This window comes from Oncorhynchus keta, chromosome 10 (genome assembly GCF_023373465.1).
Source record: "Oncorhynchus keta strain PuntledgeMale-10-30-2019 chromosome 10, Oket_V2, whole genome shotgun sequence".
In the NCBI taxonomy this organism is placed as follows: Eukaryota; Metazoa; Chordata; class Actinopteri; order Salmoniformes; family Salmonidae; genus Oncorhynchus; species Oncorhynchus keta.
The window spans coordinates 39,529,273-39,555,881 of NC_068430.1; the positions used below are offsets into that span (position 1 = coordinate 39,529,273).

The 26,609-nt window shown below is 39.9% G+C and overlaps 2 protein-coding genes across 4 annotated transcripts; one reads left to right on the plus strand and one right to left on the minus strand.

Moving 5' to 3' along the window:
- Nucleotides 1–2,107: 2,107 nt before the first annotated feature.
- LOC118388686 (ly6/PLAUR domain-containing protein 1-like) lies at nt 2,108–5,273 on the plus strand. Of its 2 annotated transcripts, none has more exons than XM_035778039.2 (3): nt 2,108–2,527; nt 3,743–3,913; nt 4,052–5,273. In XM_035778039.2, the coding sequence occupies exons 1-3, from the start codon at nt 2,476–2,478 to the stop codon at nt 4,282–4,284; spliced, it is 456 nt and encodes a 151-aa protein (XP_035633932.1). In that variant the 5' UTR covers nt 2,108–2,475; the 3' UTR covers nt 4,285–5,273. The 2 variants fall into 2 exon arrangements, with proteins under 2 accessions (XP_035633932.1, XP_035633933.1); XM_035778040.2 differs by having other exon boundaries at nt 3,776–3,913.
- On the minus strand, nt 4,974–26,096 carry LOC118388685 (probable Bax inhibitor 1). 2 transcript variants are annotated; one of them, XM_035778038.2, is made up of 10 exons: nt 25,930–26,096; nt 20,752–20,850; nt 20,226–20,334; nt 14,360–14,480; nt 10,789–10,837; nt 10,588–10,685; nt 8,625–8,704; nt 8,369–8,469; nt 6,955–7,030; nt 4,974–6,717 (listed from the first exon to the last, which is right to left on the minus strand). In XM_035778038.2, exons 2-10 carry the CDS (start codon nt 20,805–20,807, stop codon nt 6,691–6,693), a joined length of 717 nt encoding a protein of 238 aa, XP_035633931.1. In that variant the 5' UTR covers nt 20,808–20,850; nt 25,930–26,096; the 3' UTR covers nt 4,974–6,690. The 2 variants fall into 2 exon arrangements, with proteins under 2 accessions (XP_035633931.1, XP_035633930.1); XM_035778037.2 differs by having other exon boundaries at nt 4,974–6,720.
- Between the last annotated feature and the right edge of the window lie 513 nt (nt 26,097–26,609).

The window sequence follows — 26,609 nt, forward strand, 5'->3', positions numbered from 1 at the left end:
GAGATTATAACAGTACATGGCCAAGATGTTCAAACATTTATAGATGACCAGCAGGGTCAAATAATAATAATCACAGTGGTTGTAGAGGGTGCAACAGGTCCACACCTCAGGAGTAAATGTCAGTTGGCTTTTCATAGCTGAGCATTCAGAGACAGCAGGTGCAGTAGAGAGAGAGAGAAACAGCAGATCCGGGACAGTGTATCACGTCCGGTTAACAGGTCAGGGTTCCATAGCCGCAGGCAGAATAGTTGAAACTGGAGTAGCAGCACGACCACGTGGACTGGGGACAGCAAGGAGTCATCAGGCCAGGTAGTCCTGAGGCATGGTCCCAGGGCTCAGATCCTCCGAGAGGGGAGGGAGAGAATTAGAGAGAGCATACTTAAATTCACACAGGACACCAGATAAGACAGGAGAAATACTCCAGATATAACAGACTGACCCTAGCCCCCTGACACATAAACTATTGCAGCATAAATACTGGAGGCTGAGACAGGAGGGGTCGGGAGACACTGTGGCCCCTTCCGCCGATACCTCCAGACAGGGCCAACCTGGCAGGATATAACCCCACCCACTTTGCTAAAGCACAACCCCCACACCACTAGAGGGATATCTTCAAACCACCAACTTACTACCCTGAGACAAGGCTGAGTATAGCCCATGAAGATCTTCCCCACGGCAAGAACTCAAGGGGTGCGCAAACCCGGACAGAAAGATCACGTCAGTGACTCAACCCACTCAAGTGATGCACCCCTCCCAGGGACGGCATGGAAGAGCACCAGTGTGCTCATGACTCAGCCCCCGTAATAGGATTAGAGGCAGAGAATCCCAGTGGAGAGAGGGGAACCAGCCAGGCAGAGACAGCAAGGGCAATTCCTGCTTCAGTACCTTTCTGTTCACCTTCACACCCCTGGGCCAGACTACACTCAAATCAATAGGACCTACTGAAGAGATGAGTCTTCAATAAAGACTTAAATGTTGAGACCGAGTCAGCCATATCAGCTATGTTTTTTTTAAAGGCAGTGAATGAGGCTGAATGAACTGTTTCGCTGCCAGACAGGGAATCGCTGATAGCCACATGTAGCGTTGGTAAGGTGTTTGGATTCTGCTGGTACAGTTTTCTGTAGGCCCTAATAGTTTGTGGGCACGGTTTGTCACCATTATAGTGCAATTAATATATTGTTCAGTGTTGTGTTGTGGCTTTCTGGCATACATCAAAAACAATGCATTTATTTTTTTCCCCACCAAGATTTACATGCTAAAATCGTCACTGATTGCTACCAACCAAATGAAACGCCAAAATGAAACATTTGTTTACCAAAAATATTCTTCCCACTCATTAGTGCTATTTAACACTGTAAATTAAAGGAATGAGTGGTTTTGGGTGGATTTTTCCTTGAACCCAAATCCAAACCATAGCTTCATGTCCACATCCCGATTCAACCTTAACGTGCATTTCACAGTAACTCAAATAGCAGTTAGTTGCCTGGAATTTTCTGTGAATTGTAGATGACTTAACTGACAACCAGCTGTCGGTCAGTTATTGTTAAAATCTCAGTTTCTTAATAACCAGTAACTGCTAGTAACTTACTTGCAACTAGCTGCCAGTAACTGACTGAACTTTTCTGATTACAAGATAGCTTAACATTAGTTAACAACTACTATGCATTCTTTGTGGTGAGCACACTTGGGACTAGGTCGGTTCCCGAACCAAAATAGATCTTAGTCGACCAAGAATCCTCTATTCTTTCTACCAATCGAATGGTCGACATTTTAAACGTGTGTTTTTCCATGAATAGACACCCTGTTTGTCATATCAATTTTTCTCTCACCTGTGTGCACCTACGTTGTAAACGTTCATTCATAGGCTAGGTTGCAGCAACCTCATGATGGGTATAGTGAATATGTGAATATCATGTAGTAGCCTAATCCCATCGATGTTACATTGAACTGCGTGAATGGAATATGAATGATAGTCATCCAACATGCTGTAATAGAAACAAGGCCATGCTCATGAACCAAAAAAAATGTCCTCCCTCATAAACGGCACTGACTGCCATTGGATCAAGTACCTACATTAATTTCTAATGGAACCCTGTGTTTGCCTTCTTGCAGTGCGTTCTGTGTGGCACATACATTGGATTTATCTAATATGCATCAAACTGTGTGCGTAGGAGGCTTGACAGAAATGGTAGCAGAATGATTACGTTTTACACATCCAGATGATGTTACGTCCCATTTTGCGCAATGACACCGTCGGTGTGATCAAGGCGTGAGATTGAGATTGATTCTGTGACGCTTGCCAAACAGAGCGCCCTCAAAGTTAGGAGAAGCAAGACACCTAGAAACCTTTTTAGGCGTGCTTACTGGTGATATTACTGCTCCTACTTGATCAGAAGTGGATTCAAGTTGAGGCTGACCATACAACTGTGTAATGCTTTTTGGGGAGAAAAAGTAACCTGATGGAGTTTATGGACGATGCAATCGTTTGTTCTCCTCGCTTCTCTGTGTGGATGCGTCCTTTGCTCAGGTACATAACTACTGTTTCTCTTTTTTTAAATGTCAGTGTAGGTTTATTTATAACAGTGGCAATCCGGAGTAATAATTAATTTCTTAATTACTGTCTCGTTGCCCCAAAATCTCTCAATTTAAAGTTTATAGTCTAGAATAAAATGAGATTTTTGAGAAGCCTTTTAGCCTACCCAACTAAATCCATGCGTTAAGGCTTTCTGCTAATATAATGTATACATTATGTTCTAAAATGACGCAAATATGAATGCAATCGCTTTAAATGTAGACTAAACATGCGCAATTACACACAATGACAGAAATTAATGATTGAACTTGTTTTACCTTTGGAGTCTGAGCCAACATGTCATAATCATAATACCAGTCGGTGAACATGATTAAAATGGCCATTCTGTCAATCTGTCATTCAGACAGACGCATGAATAATTTCTGCTCCAACAACCTTATAGTTAGACAGGTTAATATTTTTGTTTGAACTATGGCTAATGCAATAATAATGTTTAGCCACATTGCATTCATATTTTATAGTTAATGACCTGACAGACAGAGACAAAGTACAGTACCGTGAATATAGGATGTAATCCGTTTTTGGGAGGTCAAATTAGTGATATAGCGATGTGTTTTACAAAGTGCTCCTATAAATGCGTTTTATGTGTTGCAAGCAATATCCATCAGATCATGCAGGCATAATATATCAATCAAGCCCAGATAGTCAGAGGAAGCACAACAGATCTATTCCAAACGTCTGTTGAACACTAGTTGGGTGACTGTACTGATTACAAATATGGAAGCAAGGTTGAGTGAGTCAAGGATTCTTCATACTAATGATTATCTCTGTATTGGCTGTTGGGATTTGGCATTTCACCACAAGTGACTGGATAGCCTTCACATTTAAAAGTGCATCTGAATATCTCCTTTTCCTGAGACAGTGGTCATAATAATAGTGTGTTAAGATGAGTAACAGTGTAGTTGAAAAAGCAGTGGTTATAGCATTTTAAGCAGGTTTAAACCTCTGCTGTTTTACTGTCCAATCTGATTGAAAAGGGCACTGGACAATGGATTTATCAATGTATTCGAGGGAATAGAGGCATAAACAGAAGGAAATGGCTCCCTCTTGTGGAGTTTCTGCACTGCAATATCTCCATGGAGATTGCTTGGAAACACGTACTTCCATTCTCGTGCACTGTAACTAGAGATTTCCTTCCATGTATTTTAGGCATCACAATTAGTGTGTGTGCATGCGTTTCAGTCTGGCCTTATCAGATGCAGTGTTACCACTGTGAAGAGACTCTGTTGGACAATGACTGTTCAGCTCCAAAGTTCATTGTCAACTGCACAGCAAACATCCAGAATGCCTGTCAGAAGGAGGTGATTGTGGGTGAAAATGGTGAGCCTTGTTGACTTTTTCTGACCTCAAGTCAGTTTATTCTAGTTAATTGTAAATAACTTTTGTTTTACAAGATCTAAAATGTGCACCCTTTGTGTAATTTTTGGCCAAGGCTTTGTCTTCTCTATCTTCCTCTAGGTGTGATTTACAGGAAGGCCTGTGCCTCCTTCTCCACCTGTCTGATTGTTTCAGCAGGGTATCAGTCTTTCTGTGTCCCAGGTCGGGTGGGCTCTGTCTGCATTAGCTGCTGTAACACCCCCCTCTGCAACGGACCCCGCCCCCCAAGGATCTCCCTGGCCCCCAGCCATCCCCCCACCAGACCCACTGCGCTCCTCCTCATCATCACTGTTTCCATGGCAACACTGCCCTGATATGGACACTGGTATTGGCTAGATTGGACTGAATGTTCTCAGGTGTGGAGGTGCCTGGTGTTGGAGCAAACACTGTCCTGAGAGATGACTGGACAGGGATTCTGAAATCAAAGCAACAGAGCTGTCCGACACATACCGGTCCGTTGACGGGGGTGAGAAATTTAGGAAGTATATTAAATCTGACCCAAAAGTTCATAAAAATATGTTGCATCCATAGTAAATTACACTTTAATCATTAGTGCAGACTGCACCAAATCAAAGTGTTTATATCCCAGAGATGACAGGGTACATTCAGTACTATACACAATGTTTACAGTTAGGATGACACACTTGTGTACAAAGAAAATTAGGAACACTTTCCAATATTAAGTTACACTCCCTTTTGCCCTCAGAACAGCCTCAATTCATCAGGGCATGGACTCTACAAGGTGTCAAAAGCGTTCCACAGGGATACACTATCCATGTCTCAAAGCTTAATGTCTCCTCCCCTTTATCTACACTGATTGAAGTGGATTTAACAGATGACATCAGTAAAGGTTCATAGCTTTCACCTGGTCAGTCTCATGGAAAGAGCAGTTGTTCCTAATGGTTTTGTACACTGTCAGATAGAAGTGACTAAACCCTGTTAAAAATCCCCATAGGGATGGATGTGTGCAACTTTGCAACCATTATTAAAACATGAGCATAAGTGTCATTGACTTAATCAAACTTTATTTTAACAAATTTAAATTACATTAAATGTAGCAGAATTACAAAAGTAATTCCCATAAAAGCAAAACAAATTTCACAGTATAAGATATGCAGTTATTTCATTTTTTAAACCGTAAAATCCTCAGTTGAAAAGCAACAACAGGTGATTAGTTTGGTAAACTTGTATTGTTATTGGCACTTCTAAGAAAATAAAGCCTTGAGCTGCATAGCAGAGGATGTTTGACTGCCAGATTATCTGTTCAATGTCATTCAATTAAAAAGGTTCAAATTTAAAAAAAGGACTACGACCCATATCAGAAAAAGTACATTTCACGTCATCTAGATTACCAACATCAAGCGAGAGGTTGAAACATTTGTAATGGCTAATCTTTTAGCAAAGCTATTACTGGGCAGATGAGGATACGTTCTGACTGGTAACTGGATGCTATGCCATGTGATTCAGTGAGTTAATTGACTTTGGCAGTACTGCCATACCTTCTCAATTAATCCCGTAACCCCTGTCACAGGAGATTCTCTCAATAAAACGAAGTGCACCTTGAAAATAAATGTTGTTACCCCTGCACATAGGGAATAACATGAAGATTAGTGGGATTTATTTCATGTCACCTAATTACATGAAACACAGATTCTCTACTGAGCACCTCTATTTCAAGCACTGAATCTTTGTTAGTAGTAAAAAGAGAACAAGTTTGACAAAATTCATTATCAGGAAAATATATTACACTTCTCAATACAAGTCCATCCATAAAACATCACTTTCTTGACACCATAGCAGACGACACCACCAGCAATTACATTGAAAAATGTCATTTATGTTTCAATAGATGAGTCCGTGCAAGGTCTGAATATTTAACATCGAAGATGCAAATCTGTCTGCTCTATCATTTGCATCTTATTAAAACAAACTGACAAGATCCCCTATTGGCACAAACTACAACAGAAAGACTGGTTAGAGCAGCCTCACAGAGAGAATCAATGTCTTAAATTACTCTGATCATTCAAGGGGAAATGTTACGAATGCATGACTTCAGTAGAAAGGGATTGTACTGTAAAAGCACTAGTAATATTTGTCATTTGCTAATAAATGATACCCCATGTAAATGTCCACTTTACAAATGCATCATGTTCGTCATTACGCATCGCAACAAAAAGCCTGTGATGTCATAATTGAGACTAATATAGTGTGTGGCTTATTTAAAATGGCAGAATTCCCAAATGGACAGATAATATTCACAGAATTAACAACCTCACCACAACTCCAAACTGATACTGTACTTTAATCAGTTGGTATATAAAAAGTGGCCATATTAAAATTATTTGAGGCATTGATTTCCTGCTTAATCAGATGGAAGAGAAAATAACAAATTGTCTCAAATCGTTACTTGACAATGCAAAAATAACTATCGAAATAAGTATGTTAGTTAACTACACCATCCCTTCAAAATGGGAGTAAAAAAAAATTCTAAGACACAGGGACATCTAAAACCTTAACATCAACTTTTAAAAACGTCAAACCTTACGCCAAAGCCAAATTCCAAACCAATCGATTCCTAACAATTAAGACACTATATCAAAGTACAAAATCAAACATGGTCTAAATAATTTGAATAATTAAGCAGTTATGTGAATGCACCAGAAGCACTCCTGAAGCAATTCCAAGTCACAGATCTTTTATTTGCTTGCATTCCTCCACATTTACTTCTTCTCCTTCTTCTTGTTGTCCTGCTAAATAAAGAGAACACTTCACCTGACTGACATTAAACCATTATTAGCCGAGCAGTGCAAAGTGCAACATTTCTACAATATGCTGGTTTATTGCACATATTGTATTTAGAATGCTTTCTGGTCCTAGGTTCATGTTTTTCTATGGTTCAAAACATAGCAACGTGTATGAGAGATAGTGGTAGTGTATTATAGTCGGTATGCTATAGAAATAGCAATACACTGTCAATATGGTACCTTCTCATTCATGGCCAGAATAACCATGAGCTTCCTGAAGATGGTCACAAAGTCCAAGAAGAGATCCACAGAGTGCCTTCAGAGTGAAAAGAGAAGTTATCATATATCTTACAAAACACTTCATAAGATCATTGTAAAAGAGCCCCAATTATCAAGTGCATTGTATTGTATGTTTTTCTGTGTGCAATCTTTTCTTCTCAACCTAAAGCGCAACCATAAACATGCTCCTTAATATTTTCTTGTGAGACCTGGAATTTCTCTTTGGGAGCATCAGTGCGCCTAGAAAAAAACAACCAGATAATTGTTGTAATGATTAAGTGTCACTGTACTGTTGTTTCTGGGTGCCTTAGAGAGAAAAAAGACAACAGATTCGTTAGCAAATATGGTTGCACCAATACTAGGCCACATCAAAACAGATTGTTTCTAGCCCAAACATTTTGAAAGATTCACTCAATTTGCCCAGGTACATCATGAGACATGAACAGAACGGATCAGGGATTCAGATTTCCTGCAACCTTCTGAAGATGCAAAGCACAGGAATGTCCCGTCTGTGTGCGCGCGCGGTACCGTTCGTGCGCATGTCTACCACTTCGTGTAATCATTAGCATCGCTAACGGCAACTGCCTTCTGGTAGATGGAAAGGCTTTCTCAAAAACCTTCTCAATTAAATGTTAAGTACAAAGTAGCCTATTGCCTACCTGGCAGAAAGATATGCTTCCTTGCATCAATCCATTGGGCATTTGTTTTGCAAGCTCTGCGCGCGCGCGCGCGCACACGCTACAGAAACACTTTTAACCAAACAGTCTATTGCTATAGGTGCATGGTGTGCACTTGAATTAAAGGGTAACTACACAAAAAAATGTAAATATCTTAGAAAAGCAGTCTCCTGATGTGGTTTAAGTATTGTTTTGGACTTGAAACTGGATGTTCTATTTTTTTTTTTTAAGTGAACACTAAACGGATGAAACGGAATTTGGGCAAAACAAAAATGGGAAATTATGTTAACAAAAATAAAATACATTTTATAGGGCCATAACTATGTAGAAATCTAATACTCCAGAAATAACTATTTTCAGTGACGGGTATTTACATCATCATTTTAGCTTTTTATAAATTAACAAATCTATTTACAGGGTTACCTATTAGTTTCTATTGCACAACATGTGCTTAAAGTCAAAATCATATATGCCCAATATAAGGCTATATCTCGACAACAAAAATGTTTATCCTTTTTTCTGGTGCTCCAAAATGTTATGTTGTGCTCCTAACTTTAGGAGTGGTACCAATTAAACATTTGAATTTACAGTCACGGGCTGACAGACTCATTTCTAGATGACAATGGCAAAGAAAATGTGTTTCAACATCTAACCACTCACCCTCATCACCAGGCCCAGAGAGAGTGTGTGTCCCTTACCAGATGTAGTCTTTGTCTCCCATCTCAGCCTTCTCAATGATGAGTTGAGTGTCAAACAGCACAAATCCACACATGATGACCAGACCGAGGTACATGTGAGCCTAGACACACACAGAGAGAGAAATGCTTGGTGAAAATGACAACCAGCGCACAAGTCATACTGTAACTAATAGCTAAGTCCATGAAGAGTAGCATTGTTTAGCAATAATAATGGATCAAAACAAACATAACCCAATATTGTTATTTTCCTCTTTACCGTAAACAACATGACAGACCCCAGGAACATGTTGAGGAAAGAGACCAGGAGCAGGATGGACAGTCCGGACATTAGAGTACCTGAAAGACAGAAATATTTTTGCAATAAATGAACAGAATAGAAAGTTGGAAAATTCTTTATTAAGGGTATGTGCATTTGGTAACATTTATTTAGTGAGCACAGTCTCACTAAATCCAGAGTGGTAAGTTTCAGTTCCTTAATAAAAAAGGAAAACTCCAGCACACTGGTAATGAGTACACTTTTTTCTCTATGCACCTGGTAGCACTTCAAGGTGTGTGAGTTTACTTTCTATAGTTTCAGTTCCTTTACATTACACAATATCTGGTAAGCAGCACAGAACACTTTGGTATTCATTAGGATCCCCTTCACTCATCCTGGGGTCCACATGAAACAATACAGAACATTATTAGTCAAGGACCGCAATACATACATTTAAAAAAAGCATCACACACAGCCTAAATATCAGTACATACACACAATATCTAGGTCTAATACATAAGTGCAAATTACAAAACAATATATGAAATTACCATCTCTTCACATTCCCCTTTGTGCAGTAAGGTGTTATTTTATCTGTTTTTTAAAATCTGTTCTTATTGCTAGCTTGGGCTCCCGAGTGGTGCAGTAGTGTAAGCCACTGCGTCTCAGTGCTAGAGGAGTCATTACAGACACCCTGTTTCGAATCCAGGCTTTATCACAACCGGCCGTGATCGGGAGTCCCATAGGGCGGCACTCAATTGGCCCAGCGTCATCCGGGTTTGGCCAGGGTAGGTAGGCATAGCAAGTAAGAATTGGTTCTTAACCGACTTAGCTAGTTAAATAAAGGTTACATTTTTTAAAAAATGCAGTGGCAGAGTTCCATGTAGTTAACTTCTTAGTGCTGCAATCCCGTGAACGGGATCGTTATGACAACCAGTGAAAGTACAGGGCACCAAATTCAAAACAACAGAAATCTAATAATTAAAATTCCTCATCCCACCAGTGTCTGATTTCAAATAGGCTTTACAGCGAAAGCACCACAAATGATTATGTTAGGTCAGCACAAACTCAGAAAAATTCAGCCATTTTTCCAGCCAAAGAGAGGAGTCACAAAAAGCACAGAGAAAATTAATCCCTAACCTTTGATGATCTTCATCAGATGACACTCATAGGACTTCATGTTACACAATACATGTTTTGTTTGATAAAGTTCATATTTATATAAATAAATCTCAGTATACATTGGCGCGTTACGTTCACTAGTTCCAAAAACATCCGGTGATATTGCAGAGCCACATCATTTTACATAAATACTCATTATAAATGTCGATAAATACAATTGTTAGACATGGAAATATAGATATACCTCTCCTTAATGCTTTTTTCTTTAAAAAAATCTAAAAGCATTGTTGGTTAAGGGCTTGTAAGTAAGCATTTCACTGTAAGGTCTACTACACCTGTTGTATTTGTTGCATGTGGCAAATAAATTTGATTTGATTTTGTTAAGGATGTTAATTATTTTACTGTGGCAGCCAATGTGTATACTGTTGAGTCGTCGGCGTGCATAGACACAGGCTTTATTCAAGGTCAGTTTTTCCCCAAAAGTTTGCTAAGCACTTGTAACAGGCTGATTGGTCGGCTGTTTAAATCATTAAAGTGGTGGGTGCTCTGCTATTCTTGGGTAGCGAAATGACCTTTGCTTCCATGTCTGAGGGCACACACACACACACACCATCTTCTAGGCTTATATTTAAGATGTGACAAACAGGAGTCACAATGCATTCCACCACCAACCTCAGCAATTTACCATACAGGTTGTTGGTACCAGGTGGTTTATACTTATTTATAGATAGCAAAAAATATGTCACCACTTCCACACTCACTTCGTGGAACTCAAAACTACAGTGCTAGTCTTTCATTATTTGGTCCGTTATGCATGAATAAGAAAGTTCAGCACTTTTACCTCCAAGGAAGAGGTAGCTCCTGCGCTGGGCGTAGAGGGCACTCAGCGTGAAGCACAAAAAGATGATTGAGGTCCCCAGGAAAGCTGTCACAATGATGCTGGTTGTAGGAGCAGAGAGATGTGAGGCTCATTCAGTCACCTCAGGAGAAACCCCTCATTGAAATAAACTAGCTACTATACACATTATTACTGTCATCTTACCTTGGGTTAATAGAGATGACATAATCCATGGTTGGGCCCAAACCAACACCTGAAATGAAGAGGAAAACATTAGCTCATGGCTACTTCAATAGCTAAAAATACATAGGCTTCATTCCAATTCTCTACCTTTCTTTGGAAGTGTGTACTCGTACCCTCCCCTCATGGGAATATGGGGGAAAACATAGAATTAGAACGGACATGAACCTTCTTATGATGGAATAAAATGTCAGCCATTGTGATAAGATTATTTTACACAATGAGTTTGAAGAATGATTTTTAATGTTTGTTCACTAGCTAGCCATCCACTTAAATAGATAATTTGAAAAATATTTATGAAATTAACTGCCAATATAAAAAGATTCCATTCAAACAATAGTCAGCCAAACACTGGCTGAAATCAGTGATATTGTATCATATAATAGCACTCACAGCTTTCCAAGAAATCAAAAAATGGAGACATTTGTCTGTTTACATATTTAGAGGATATTTATACAGAATTTCTAAAAACCTGAATAAGCTGTATTTATAATTATGACAATATTTTTAGGTTGACAATTCTATTATACATTTCCTGATATCACATGCCTCACTTAAATGTTCCTGCTCAAGTCAAATCAGGATTATGCCTCTAACTAATGGGAGTAATGTGACAGAAATATGGCTGCTTTTTCAGAAGCATTTCAGTTGATTTAACACAGCTAACCTGTAACAGTATTTAGTAACTTACAATAACACGCCACGCTTTACGAGCTAAATCAAAGAAGACATCTCCTGACAACAAAGCGCTAGCTACCATGTTAGATGAAGCTATTGTAAACCAACAAGAGTTCATCGCCTCAGAGTTTAGTGGAGTACAAAAAAAGTTGGATTTTATTCAGGATTACGTTTCCAAGTGCATTACTGATGTTAAAAAAAAACGAAGGGGGAAAAAACGATATGATTGTCAGTAATACGGAATCAAGGGTGCTTGCTTTGCACATTCAGCGAGAGCTAGCTATGCAGCATCTTTTAGTTGTAAACCAGCACAAATGTCATGTTGCTAAGTACCTCAATAGTCCTTTCGTAAACAGTCAACCACACTAAGCTAACGCTAGACGGCGCACACAACTAGACAGCTTCGGCAAAAATCTGCATTGTAAGCTAGTGATAATTCACAGCTTACCAACCTCTAAAAACAATGCAACTATACATGACGTCGAGGCTCTCTGGTCTGGCTGCAATCACTCAAATAAAAAGCTACATCATATCAAAATCCGGGAAAATGCAAGGCAAACCTTTACTTCGTCACAGGGAACAACCGAACTGACCAGTCAGCGCAGCTTTTAATGTTGCTAGATTTTTCCTTTGGTGTAGTTTTGCACCAAGTTTGGCAGCTTCTCTGGTGGGATTACTGACTGTTCAGAAAGACTGATTAGTTCACATACTACATCAATACTAGCCTGGAGTGAGTTAAACAGCAACGAAGAGAGCTGGCCAGTACAGGAAGATGGACACGAGTCGGTCTGGACTATTGTAAAGGCGTATAATGTACAGGCTGATTAGCTATTCCTTGACTGTCAGTGGATTTTATTGTGACCACAACTGACACTGTATGTTCTATTCAAATCCTTGAATAACTTTAACCTGTTAACTTTCAAGTTAACTCAGACAGGTAACCTAATACTGATACAGTTGGGATGCAATGGTGGGATTTTGCGCAGGCAGCTTTCCCAGTGTTAGGTACACACTTTAGGTAAAAGATAGTTTACAGTTCTGTGCATACTTTCACTACAAACAAACAAAACATGCGTTTATTATTTTTATTTCGCCATACTTTCAGACAGGAGTCAAAGTGTAATTCAGATTTTGGCCACCAGATGCCAGCAGTGTGCACAACATTTTACACTGATCCACATTAGAATTACATTACTGCACAATATTTTGTAACAAGCCTGCCTGGAGTTTGCCCAAATGTGCCAAATTGGTCAATTGATACATTTTCAAGTAGATAACTAGATGGAACATACAACAATGCTATGGTAATATAAAAATACATTTACACACTCCCAGGAATGTCATACATGATGGCTCATTAACTTCTACACATCTAGATGGCCAGGCAGGGTGGGTGTGGAGCAAGAGAGTCAAACTGTAGACCCCAGTTCCTACATTTGATTATTAAAAATGGATTTTTATCAAACTATGCTAAATATTTATCTCTGGGACCCTAAGGATGACAAATCAGAGCAAGATTACTGAATGTAAGTACATTACTTAGCTTCAGAAGTGAATGTATCAAACCAGTTACCATGAAGTGTTGTTGTTGTGCACTCTACTCAAACAAAAGCATGGTCTTTTTTTCTGTAATAGCTACTGTAAATTGGACACTGCAGTTAGATTAACAAGAATTTAAGCTTTCTGCCCATATAAGACATGTCTGTCACATTAGTGCACGTGAGCAACAACCGTCCCGGGTTAGGGACACAGATCCCGTAGAGGTTTTAATGATAATTCACCACTTATGTCATTACAGTAAAGACTGTATAACTGTCAAGTTTGACAAAAACAATTGACAGCTGGTTATTGAAGAACTACTGTAGCAACTTTATTTCCCAAACGATTACCTGTTCATTATCATTTTCTTTACTTGTTACTCATGTGCAAAAAAGTGTACCCTGCTGATTTTATCACAATTGCTTGATTACAGTATTTAATGTCATGGAGATCAGGTTGGGTGAGTTGGGGGGGGTCACCAGGAGGGGCTGGGGTGTAGGTTGATGCAGCACGGGTGGGCAATATACATTGAGTGTACAAAACATGACCAACTGACCAGGTAAAAGCTCTGATCCCTTATTGATGTAACAGTGTATGGATGTATAGGCCATGTGGTCTATTCTAATTGTATTTACCAACTGCATGACCATTCCGGCTGCTTTTTGTTATTGTCTGTGTTCCTTTAAAAATAAATAAAAGGTTGATAACAAAAAAAAGGATTATGCCTAGACTGCCATTCATTCCAATTAGACTGGTTTGGATTTCTCCATGACCAATATAAGATGCGGTAAAAGAGTCAACGGAACACAGATGTTCCATTGACCAGATTGGCCCACATTCAACAAACCCACAAAGTGGTTGCTAAAGTCCAATTGATACATTTATATGTTTTTGTTGTAAAACATGTAGAAGTTGTACCTTTTCAGGTTTATAAGAAGCGACTGCTAAATGCTAACTCCCGTTTATACAAGCACTATACTCCTGATTATTAATACACATTTCAACAATAGCCTAAAATGTAACCTAATTTTGCTCGGGGGCAATTGGGTGACTTAGGATCTTTCCACCAAGAGTTTCCATGGCAATTCCATTGTTGTGGACAAGTTCGATTGACCTCTTTACCACATTTATGGCTGCCAATTTCACCCCATTCTGGAGGTGAGGGTTTATGAAAGTCCCTTTCGTAATTTAATAGGATCTCTATGGTCAAAACTCCCTCCAGCCATGTTTGCACCAATCCAATGCATGAGAGTGATTGAATGAGTGCACACACTGGGTAGGCCCTTTTCTGACAGAGCTATAGGGCAGATGAGGTTACCTGTGAAGAAGGCAAAACCAGAGAGGATGGCCAGTCTCTTCTTCTCAGTCAGAGGGCTGTGGGGAGTCATAGCCAGCCAAGCCATCATGGCCAGGGAGCCCAGCATGGTCAACATCCCACCCTAATGGACACAAAACACACAGCAACAGTTATAATGTAATAACATCAATGGCAATTATCATTCACCAGTTAAATGAAAAACCTTCAAAGCATTACCAATTATATGTTACGTGGCCACCTTTTGTGAAATCTACCCCCCTTACACAGACACACTGAAGTTTGTGGCTGTACTGGAGTAGATCGAGAGCTTCAAGTTCCTTGGTGTTCACATCACTAACTACCATGATCCAAACACACCAAGACAGTCATGAAGAGGGCACGACAATGCCTATTCCCCCTCAGAAGAATAAAAAGATTTGGCACGGGTCATCAAAAAGTTCTACAGCTGCACCATCAACAGCAACTGCTCGGCATCTGACCGCAAGGAATTACAAAGGGTAGTGCAGTGCGTACAGCCCAGTACATCACTGGGGCCAAGCTCCCTGCCATCCAGGACCTCTACGCCAGGTGGTCAGAGGAAGGCCCTAATTTTTTTTTTTTAAGGGTCAAAAGTCTCTAGCCTCCAAAGTAAAAAAAAAATAAAATAAAATAAAAAAAATAAAAAAACTGTTCTCTCTGCAGCCGCACGGCAAGCAGTACCGGAGTGCCAAGTCTAGGTCCAAAAGGCTCCTCAACAGCTTCTACCCCCAAGCCAAAAGACTGCTAAACAGTCAAACAAATGGCTACCCTAACTATTTGCATTGACCCCCTTATTTTAACGTTGCTGCATAGTCACTTTACTCCTATGCATCATCACATTGACCCCCCCCGTACATATTACCTCAACTAACCTGTACCACCGCACAGACTCGGTACCATTACCCTCGTTATTGTTATTTTAATTGTGTTTTTTGGGCCTGCATGTCAGCATTTCACGCTAAGGTCTACCTACACCTGTTATATTCAACGCATGTGACAAAACATTTTGATTTACTGGACCAGGCTAAAATCACCGGGTCTCGAAAGAGGAAGCAGCGATGAAAGCGAGGCAGGTGAGCCGGCACCCTGAAGAAACTACCTTGGCAAGCAAATAGACAGCCATTGCCCTCTGTTCTATTTACAAACATGCAATCACACGAGAACAAACTGGATGAGCTCCGTTCGAGACTATCCAATCAATGGGACCTGAAACTGTAATATCCTGTTTTAGAGTCACGGCTCAACGAGGCCATGGATATACAAGAGGTCGACCGATTATGATTTTTCAACGCCGATACCGATTATTGGAGGACCCCAAAAAAGAAGCCGATACCGATTACTTGGCCGATTTAAAAAATGACGACAATTACAACAATACTGAATGAACATTTATTTTAACTTAATAGAATACTTCAATAAAATACATTTAGCCTCAAATAAATAATGAAACATGTTCAATTTGGTTTAAATCATGAAAAAACAAAGTGTTGGAGACCCGATCCAGGAACTAAATGCGTCCGGATCCAGAATTCTAAATAATGGGGCTCTTTCGAATGAAACTAGCACAAAGTATCAAGTCAAGCCTTTCATTACCTGCAAAACCACTCATGTCATCTACAGATTGGAATGTCCACAGTGCAAGGTATTCTACATTGGACGGACAAAGAGACGCCTTCAAGACAGCTTAGCGCAGGGGTGGGCAAACCTTTTGGCTCAAGGGCCACATACTATATGCGTGACAAAACATGTGAAGCCTTTATTCATTTCCACACCGACATGCAACTACTAGTGTACTGTAGGTGTACATATGCAGAACAATTCTACCCTTGTACCATCTCTAACCTTGTTTTATGAACAAATTTCAAAATATTGATATAATTTATAACATCACAGACAGTCAAAACACACACAGATCCTGCATCTCCACCCTTGTAAAGTGCAAACTTAAAAACAGATATTATAAACAACTGGAGACATGCAAAATGTAACAGCAGGTGTAAAATAAACTACTGTAAAATTTGACTGAAACATATGGTAAGAGCATCCGTTTCATTTGGAAGGGTCTGTTTTTGAAAGCAGATTAAGGAACATTTCTCATTTCAATTGAGAGCCATATTTACAGTTATCCAATCACCTCAGGCCAAATCTGACTGAATAAGTGTTCGTTGTCAGATGTATGGGGACCTGTATCCAAGTGCATTGCTGGATAATTCTCACTACATAACCATCAACATGAAAAATAATCCTTGCCTACCCCAGTCACGCTTATTCAAGTCTGGTCACCTCTCTTGGCAAGGGAAAAGTGTGGTGTCATCTTTGATGTAGAGATTCTCAGAAGAGATGACAAGTGGTCATTTTTTGTGACGGGATTTGTTGTAATTCATGAATGAGAACGTTTGCTCACACACACACACACGTACCCGAATAAAACAAGCATACCTTTGGACGTGCTTTTTAATGTTTAGAAACTGTGTTTCATTCAGTGAGTCATAGAACTGGTGTATTGTTGCCGTTTTGTACTTCTCCTTCAAAGCACTGTCCCATTGGATGTTGTTGAGCTCCAATTGTGTGTCGGGTGGTGCTTTCTCAGTGTCGCAAAACAGGGGGCATGATACAAGCTCCAGCTCAGTCTTGGTGAAGTCTGAGAAGCGGCGGGAAAACTCAGCATGCAGGTCGATCAAAGTGTTACTGTATGTCTGGGTGAGGCACTGCTGCCAGTGTCAGAAGACGAGCGAGAGACCGGCTGCTCATTTGTCTTGAGAACATAAGTTTGGCCTTGAATACTTCCACATTGGAATACAGTTCATGCACAAATCACAATTTCCCTGCAGTTTCACATTTAGATTGTCCAGATGCACCAACATGTCCACAACGAAAGCAAAGTCGCCCAGCCAGTCTGTCTTTCAACTCGGAGAAGTCATCACTTTTACCAACCGTATCAAGGAACATACCTACATCACCTCAGTTCCCACACACAGCTAAACACTTTCCCCAGGCTTTGCCAGCACACATTTGAATGATACAACAAGTCCTGGTGCTGTCTCTGTGTCATTGAGCAGCTGAACAAACTGACCATGGTTAAGCCCCCTTACCCGTTTAAAGTTGACAAGTTTTACACCCACTTTGACAACATTTTCCAACTTTAACATTATTTTACACAGATATTCCTGATGAAAAGTACAGTGAAGAAATATAAGAAATATAAATTCCTCCGAGTTAGGACTTTCTCCTTTTACTATGTTTTGGCCTACTAAAAAGATTACAAAGGTTTTAGAAGTTAGATTTGGTGATCCATCCGTTGTTACAATTGTCAGTTTGCTCCACGGTAGATAATTTTTTCCCAAGTGGGCAGACTCCCTGTCATATAAGTCAGAGCCCCTGGTTGTTCCCATCAGAGTCCAACGCACAAAGTTCTAATTTATTCCTCTGACAAAAATGTAAAGTTGAGCAGTGTCTCTGATGTCAGTACTCTCATCCAGTGCTACAGAAGAAGAACAAAATCAAAGCCATCTGCTTCTTTCTTCAATTCGGAGATTAGCTCCTCACCTATCACTTCCATGCGCCTGGTGATTGTCTCGAATTGGCTTTTTCTCTCAGGACAAAGTACACCAGCAGTCTCCACCATACAGTCTTTCACAAACTCCCCTTCAGCAAAAGGCTTGCTATGTTTGGGATTTTATGTGACACTGTGTAGCTTGCCTTAATTACAGTCTTGAGTAGAGCACCGTTTAGTAAACATATTTTGTTGGGCTTTTAAGTTTGTGGCAAGTTGAGGCCTTCCTTGCCTTTTCCTGAGAGGACAGGTGGCTAGCGTAGTTAGTATGCTTGCTTGAAAAATACAATTGAGATTATATTTCTTAAAAATAGCAACACCAACTTGGCATATAAGACATAAGTATTTTGCTGTCCATTCTTCTTTAAATATACACGACATTCAGAGTCCACTTCTCATTTTCCCAGCACTCATTTTTCACATCAAAAGTCGTCAAGCAATGAAGTGGCTATGATGACTGAGCGCATTCTGAATTCTGACTGTAGGACCAAATACAGAGCACCCTGCCAGGCTACAACGCCATCTATTGGAGGTTGTTTGGATATCATGAAATGAGTCATTTTACAGCCCGGGCGGGTACTTCGTCCCACCTTGGCTTAAAGGGACACACGTATGCCACACAGGTAGGCAACAAAGACTACACCATAGATTGTAACTTCCATCAATGTAATTGTCTGCGTCATTTCCAATCTACCCCCTAATTTTTATAATAATAAAATAAGACACCATGGCAAGGGGCTACAAGTACTTACACCATGGCAACCCTACCGCCCTACAAGCTATGGGTATTGATCATGTTCAGGCCTAAACTAGAAGGGGACTGCTAACCCAAAGGGAAAGTTTGGGGATTTACAAACTACAGCCCACTAAATACCCTGGTTTAAAAGAAAGACATGGATTTTTCACAATTCCTGTAGGGTCTTAGTGGTCCCTTTACTGTCATCTAGTGGACATAATGCCCTATGCTATGTTTGGACTGTGTTGGTCCATGTTAGCCATCATCTAGTGTACTATAAATGTATGGCTCTCCCATTCTCAATCTCCCACTCAAGGCTAGAATTACTTTGTTTTCTAGTGGTTCTAATACTTCTGACCTTGATGTGCATTTTGATAGTACATCTATTTCAATGATGAATGTATAGTGTTGTTTACTAGTTGTTGTCCAATTCATTTTCACTATAAGCTGTTCTGTGACCACTCCCTCTTCAATCAGGGTGGATTGGAAAATGGTTTGTTCAAAAGACGACATCGTATATTTGTACTACCCGATGAAGTCCATGCAGCCATTTGTACTACCCGATGAAGTCCATGCAGCCATTTGTACTACCCGATGAAGTCCATGCAGCCATTTGTACTACCCGATGAAGTCCATGCAGCCATTTGTACTACCCGATGAAGTCCATGCAGCCATTTGTACTACCCGATGAAGTCCATGCAGCCATTTGTACTACCCGATGAAGTCCATGCAGCCATTTGTACTACCCGATGAAGTCCATGCAGCCATTTGTACTACCCGATGAAGTCCATGCAGCCATTTGTACTACCCGATGAAGTCCATGCAGCCATTTGTACTACCCGATGAAGTCCATGCAGCCATTTGTACTACCCGATGAAGTCCATGCAGCCGAAACACGTCAAAGTATTTAAATCTTTGTTCCATTAAAACATCCTATACAAATAAAGGCATTTTAATTCATTATATGAAGCGTGCTTTGGTTCTCTTTTCTTTTTGATAGATTCTACTCCCAAGCCAATAGACTGCTAAACAGCTAATGAAATGGTTACCCACTGCTGCTACTGTCTATGATATATCCTGTTGCCTAGTTACTTTAACCCTACCTATATGCACATAACTAACATAGAAAACAGTGGTGCCGATAGAGGGCTGCCTCGCTTCTAGTCCTTACAAGCATTTAGCTAAACTCGCAATAACATCTGCATGTGACCAATAAAATTTGATAGCTACCTCAACAACCTCATAACCCTGCACTTTTTCAATTTTTTTCATCTTTAAATCTACGTTGTTGAAAAAGGACCAGTAGGTAAGCATTTCCCAGTCTACACCTTTTATTTACGAAGCATGTGACAAATCAAATTTGATTTGAGCCATTTGTGATTTGAGCTATTTTAATTGAAAACAACCCCAGTAAGGTAATTAATTTTTACCCAGGAATGATCTGATATTGAGATAAATAAAATAAAAAAAATACACTGCATTGTTGGCCCTTTAATATTACAGCACACTAATAAAAGTGCTTCAGTTTGGATGTACTTGTTCCCACTGCCTCTGCTTACCTGGAAGAGCCTGGTGACGACGTGGACGTAGGCTCCTGCTGCAGCCACAAACATGCACAGGGCCAGGCTGGAGTAGACATTCTTCAGGTGCAGCTGAGTGGAGTGGGAGCTGTATTGTATAAGGAATAGATGGATAGAATTTATTTTTCTTCATTAAGTTGCAAGACATCAAGAGAAAACTACATTGACACAGATAAATTGATGCATCACTACCCTACCCCATTATAGCTAGGTTTGTAGACTGAGTGGAGTGGGAGCTAAGATAGAGGGGAGAGTTTTTAATTGTACAGGTTCAGCTCTACAGAAAATACACTAACAAAAAATGTCCGCCTCCTTATCAGTTAGGCCTATCTAGTCATATTCTAATTTGGTAACACATCACTGTCTGTAGCACAACCAGTTTGTGAACATTATAGACTGCTTCTGTTCAATGAATGACTCATGATGATGATGATACAGTCATTGTGACAGTGAGTCTCCTTACGGTTATCAGACATTGTGTGGAAACAGTAAAAAAGATACTTACATTTGGGAAAATTTAAAAAGGGAATCAAAATTTATACTTCGATCGAACACGTTCATCTTGTCTGGATTTGGTTGGACCCTGTCACAGGAGTAAAATTTCCTGAAACAAAACCGATATGAGATGGACATTAGACATTGCTGTTGATTAGTACAGTAACAGCATGAAATAATCACAGCCTTCTTAATTTAGAAACTTGAACTAGTCTACATGTCCTGGAATGGTAGAACTGGAAACATGTGTCTGCGTCACCAGAACCAAAAGTACATTGTCACTTCCTATCTATTCTGGATCACATGCTTTGGTAGATCAAATAGATAGCTAACGTTAACTCTCTGGGTCTGAAAATGAACAAATGTAGCCTCCTCCACTTATGCAAGGAATGAATAGTTTTGATTAACCTAAGTTACATTGCATTCATTACTTAGGTCTTGTATGGGGGCTTTGCCAAAAAGATACCGACCCTACAGTCACGGTTATTTACATTGAGCTGCACTGGGGTAGGAACGCAGTTATGATTAAACGTGGATAACGACAGCCACTTTAGCAATTTTATTTATTTATTTTAAATCGGCACCCAAAAATACCGATTTCCGATTGTTATGAAAACTTGAAAATCGGCTCTAATTAAAATTGGTCATTCCGATTAATCGGTCGACCTCAAATAAATAGACTATGTCCAACTCCACAAACAGAAAATACAGCCCTCCCTACCTTGTCGGCTTTCCCAGTATCGAAAGGTTGGCAATCTCCGAATGTCATTAAACATTTGTTTTGTAACAGATGTCTCTTTCCATTCAAATTGGCAGCTGCACAGTTTGGATTGATATTATTTCTCAATTAAAAATAAAAATACACAACTTTAAGTGACTGGGATTGCAAAGTTGGGGACTTATTATTTTTCATGTGAATATTATACAGCCTCCACTCTTCTGGGAAGGCTTTCCACAAAATGTTGAACATTACTGTGGGGACTTGCTTCCATTCAGCCACAAGAGTATTAGTGAGGCCGTGCAGGCCAGTCAGGTTCTTCCACACTGATCTCGACAAACCATTTCTGTATGGACCTCGCTTTGTGCAATGGAGCATTGTCATGCTGAAACAGAAAATGGCCTTTTCCAAACTGTTGCCACAAAGTTGGAAGCACAGAATAGTCTATATCGTCATTGTATGCTGTAGCATTAAAATTTCCTTTCACTGGAACTAAGGGGCCTAGCCCGAACCATGAAAAATAGCCCAGACCATTATTCCTCCTCCAAACTTCATAGTTGGGGCAGGTAGCGTTCTCCTGTCATCTGCCATGCCCAGATTCCAGAGAACTTGTCTCCACTGCTACAGTCCAATGGCGGCAAGCTTTACACCACACGTTTGGAATTTCACATGGTGTTTCTTAGGCTTGTTTTCAGCTGCTTGGCCATGGAAACTCATTTCACGAAGCTCCCAACAAACAGTTCTTGCACTTACGTTGTATCCAGAACTATGTAGTGTGTTGCAACAGAGGACAGATTATTTTTATGCTATGGGACTCGAATCATGGCCGGTTGTGATACAGCCTGGAATCGAACCAGGGTCTGTATTAACGGCTCTAGAACTGAGATGCAGTGCCTTATGGGCTCCCGAGTGGCGCAGTAGTCTAAGTTGACTGGGGCAGTTCAAGCAGGGTAGAAATGTTGACAAACTGACTTGTTGGAAAGGTAGCATCCTATGACGGGTGCCACGTTTAACGTCACTGAGCTCTTCAGTACGGGCCATTCTATTGCCAATGTTTGTCTATGGAGATTGCATTACTGTGTGCTCAATTTTATACACTGCAGCAACAGGTGTGGCTACAATAACCAAATCCACTAATTTGGGTGTCCATATACTTTTGGCCATGTAGTGAGATAGATAACCCCAGAGAGATATGCTGGTGGCATGCTCTGACACTGAGATGCATTTCTTTATGTCAGATGGCTACGGCTTCTGCTAGGTCTAGGCGAAATGGGCAAAATAACATGGTATTTTTTTACGGTATTCTATGTTTTTGATTAATAAAAAAGTTATACATTTTCTTAAGGGGTAGTAACACATATTCTACATTTTTTTCAATGGGTCTTTCTCCATTCGTATTGTTTTATACCGTTCAATTCAACTTCAAACTAAAATAATTTCCTGCATTTGCATCAATGTCTGCATTTCTTGCACTCATTTGAGATCATTTCCACGATATGTGCAAAAATACTAGGCCTTATTTTTAACCAAATGTTGCAATTGCGATTTAGAGCAAAACACTTGGGTGGACTTTTGGAAACATGGAAATAGAATGTTTATTATAATATGAATAACAGTAGGCACTTTGAATAGAGTGTTGTTTGCCATGGACTAGTTATTGTGACAGGGTAGGAATTAGAGGTTGACCAATTAAAATCGGACGATTTCAAGTTCATAACAATCGAAAACCAGTATTTTTGGGCGCCGATTTTTTTTATTTTTTATATACCTTTATTTAACTAGGCAAGTCAGTTAGGAACACATCCTTATTTTCAATGACGGCCAAGGAACGGTGGGTTAACTGCCTTGTTCAGGGGCAGAACGACAGATTTTCACCTTGTTAGCTCGGGGGATCCAATCTTGCAACCTTAGTTAACTAGTCCAACGCAATAACGACCTGGCTCTCTCTCATTGCACTCCACAAGGAGACAGCCTGTTACACGAATGCAGTAAGCCACGGTAAGTTTCTAGCTACCATTAAAACAATCATAATCATTTGTTAATTACACATGGTTGATGATATTACTAGTTTATCTAGCGTGTCCTGCGTTGCATATCTGACTGAGCATACAAGTATCTAAGTATCTGACTGAGCGGTGGTAGGCAGAAGCAGGGACGTAAACATTCATTCAAACAGCACTTTCATGCGTTTTGCCAGCAGCTCTTTGTTGTACGTCAAGCATTGCGCTTTTTATGACTTCAAGCATATCAACTACCGAGATGAGGCTCGCGTAATCGAAATGAAATGGCCAGCTAGTTAGCACGCACTAATTGTCGTTGTGTTGCTGGTTCGAGCCCAGGGAGGAGCGAGTAGAGGGACGGAAGCTATACTGTTACACTGGCAATACTAAAGTGCCTATAAGAACATCCAATAGTCAAAGGTATATGAAATATAAATGTATAGAGGGAAATAGTCCTATAATTCCTATAATAACTACCACCTAAAACTTCTTACTTGGGAATATTGAAGACTCATGTTTACAAAGGAACCACCAGCTTTCATATGTTCTCATGTTCTGAGCAAGGAACTCAAACGTTAGCTTTCTTACATAGCACATATTGCACTTTTTTTCTCTTCTCCAACACTTATTATTTAAACCAAATTGAACATGTTTCATTATTTACTTGAGGCTAAATTGCTTTTATTGATGTATTATATTAAGTTAAAATAAGTGTTCATTCAGTATTGTTGTAATTGTCATGATTTTTTTTTATATATGTAATTTTTAAAAATGGCCGATTAATCGGTATCGGCTTTTTTGGTCCTCCAATAATCGGTATCGGTATTGAAACATCATAATCGGTTGACCTCTAGTAGGAACCAAAGTGTTTCCTAGGGGACCCTATAATCTTTGGCTACATTAAATCTCTTTATTCATATAGCCAACATATTCATGCTTGGCCTATTCCTCTCTCTGACTTAAAAGCCACCGGTACTGGTATCAGGCTGTATTAGCTCGCTCCGTTTCCTCTGACACAGTACTTTGTAGCGAGAGAGAGATATGACTCAAGTAGCGGAGTAAAATATACAAATGGAAGTTATGATACGCCATGTGTAACTATTTAACAAACCAAATATTCAAATACTGTTATAAAAGGTAAAGTAAAAACCCAAACCGGTCCGTGCATAAATACCGGCATATAAACATTGAGGATCATTTGTTAATTTTGAAACATAATATTTTGTATAAAGATAAACATTATATTGTTAGATTATAGGAGTAACTATAGTAGGCAAGAAACAGTCTTCCTCACCTCAAGTGGAGTCAGTTGGAGCACCGGGGCGCACTGCCTACATATCATAGGCCTGCATTAGCTAAAGCATACTAATAGCCACGCCATACCAAATGTTTCTGAACTTTATTAGGGTAATATCAAAATGTTGAGACATTGTTTATTGGGAAAAATGAGCAGAGGAGCGAATGTAAACCAGGGGGGAAAACGAAATGCCCCCCCCCCCCAATTAAATACACAACCCACCCCAAAGGAAACAAATTAACTTGACAACCCTCCCCCACAGTAAATGTCGATCTGTCCCTAACCAGCTCAGTTATGGCCTTCCTGAGTTCAAACCTCAATTCTGAGTCTCAAATCGTTCAGATTTACTTAGCAAGCTAGCGACAGTTGCTTAACCTAAACACACGACTACTGTAAATAGATCTAGGCCAAAATCACCCCGCCACCAGTAACTAGAAACTATTACGGCTAACTACCGGAAAATATTTAACAGCTCTGTCTAATGTGATCAAACATTATCGTAATCGCAAACGAGTTAACAATTACCCAGTTACATCAGGCTACCTACGCAATGGATTCAACATGACAGTAACGTTAGCTACTTGTGAGAGGACAAAGTGTAACCAGAAAGCTACAGTAGGTTGCTAATTTCAGGCTTCAACATATGTCATTGGCAATTTGAGTTAGTCAAATCTACCTAACTAGATATTTGGGTAGTGTAACATAATGCTCCCAAACCATGATTCGGCTCGTTGAAGGGGGCGTTGTCATTATAGCCAGACATGTAACGTAACTTGATGTCGAACTATCCTAGCTAGCCAGCCAATTTGGCTAACGAAGGCCCTCTCCCCGAATCAAGCGCAACTCAATCGAATGGTGATTATACGAAACAGTAAGCGAGCTAGCTAACGTTCACTCGCTAAATTCCAATTACAAACAATAATATAAGCACAAGCCTTAAAATAAAACATTGTATCAGGACAGTTTGTTTATATTTATCGACAACAAAATGTAGTAGAAAGTCAGCCATTTAGCTAGCTAGCTTCGTTACCAGTAGCTGCCATTGACATTGCTGGCTAACGACGTTTTGCTTCTCGGTCTCCTGGCTCTTCAGTAATCACGTCAAAACAACAATCTCAGGTGTCGTTTACAATTTACTGGTTGGCTGCATTAAACATACTTTAATTAACATACCTGATGTCAATATTTCCACAGCGGTCAGCAACAGATTGATTTGCAAGCTATTTCTTTCCACACTTCAGCCTTTTGATGCTGTCGTTGTTTCAAAGCGTACGTATGAAAGTTATAGGGTACGTTGTGACATCGTAGGAGCTAGATAGACACGCCCCGAATATAGTGCAACAAAAGTGCAACAGTTGCATGAATTGCATTGAATAAACCTTTATACAGTGCTGTGAAAAAAGTATTTTCATCCTTTCTGATTTTCTCAATTTTTTAGAAAATCGAAACCTAATATTAGTAAAGGGAACCTTAAGTTTACAAATAACAAAAATAAATTGTGCTTTTTTATTTATTTCATTAACAAAGTTATGCAACACCCAATTCCCCTGTGTGAAAAAGTAATTGCCCACTTACACTCACTCAATCACTAGTTATGCCAGCTTTAGCTGCAACTGTTGCATGTGCCCCATTGTGCCTGGCGAAAACCAAACACTGCATTACACAGTAAGAACCTTATACCAACTGTCAAGCATGGTGGTGGTAATGTGATGGTTTGGGGACACTTTGCTGCCTCAGGACCTGGGTGACTTGCCTTAATAGAAGGAAACATGAATTGTGCTCTGTATCAGATAATTCTACAGGAGAATGTCAGGCCATCCATCTGTGAGCTGAAGCTGAAGTGCAGCTATGTC

What these genes read in the sequence shown, in the direction of transcription:
- LOC118388686 (XM_035778039.2), top strand. Translation starts at nt 2,476, where the DNA reads ATGCAATCGTTTGTTCTCCTCGCTTCTCTGTGTGGATGCGTCCTTTGC. An exon ending in TGGATGCGTCCTTTGCTCAG is followed by an intron (nt 2,528 to 3,742) that starts GTACATAACTAC and finishes CATGTATTTTAG; the next exon opens with GCATCACAATTAGTGTGTGT. An exon ending in GGTGATTGTGGGTGAAAATG is followed by an intron (nt 3,914 to 4,051) that starts GTGAGCCTTGTT and finishes ATCTTCCTCTAG; the next exon opens with GTGTGATTTACAGGAAGGCC.
- LOC118388685 (XM_035778037.2), bottom strand. Translation starts at nt 20,807, where the DNA reads ATGAACGTGTTCGATCGAAGTATAAATTTTGATTCCCTTTTTAAATTT. An exon ending in TGGTTTTGCCTTCTTCACAG is followed by an intron (nt 10,838 to 14,359) that starts GTAACCTCATCT and finishes TCTTCATTTCAG; the next exon opens with GTGTTGGTTTGGGCCCAACC. An exon ending in GGTCTGTCATGTTGTTTACG is followed by an intron (nt 8,470 to 8,624) that starts GTAAAGAGGAAA and finishes GTGTGTGTCTAG; the next exon opens with GCTCACATGTACCTCGGTCT.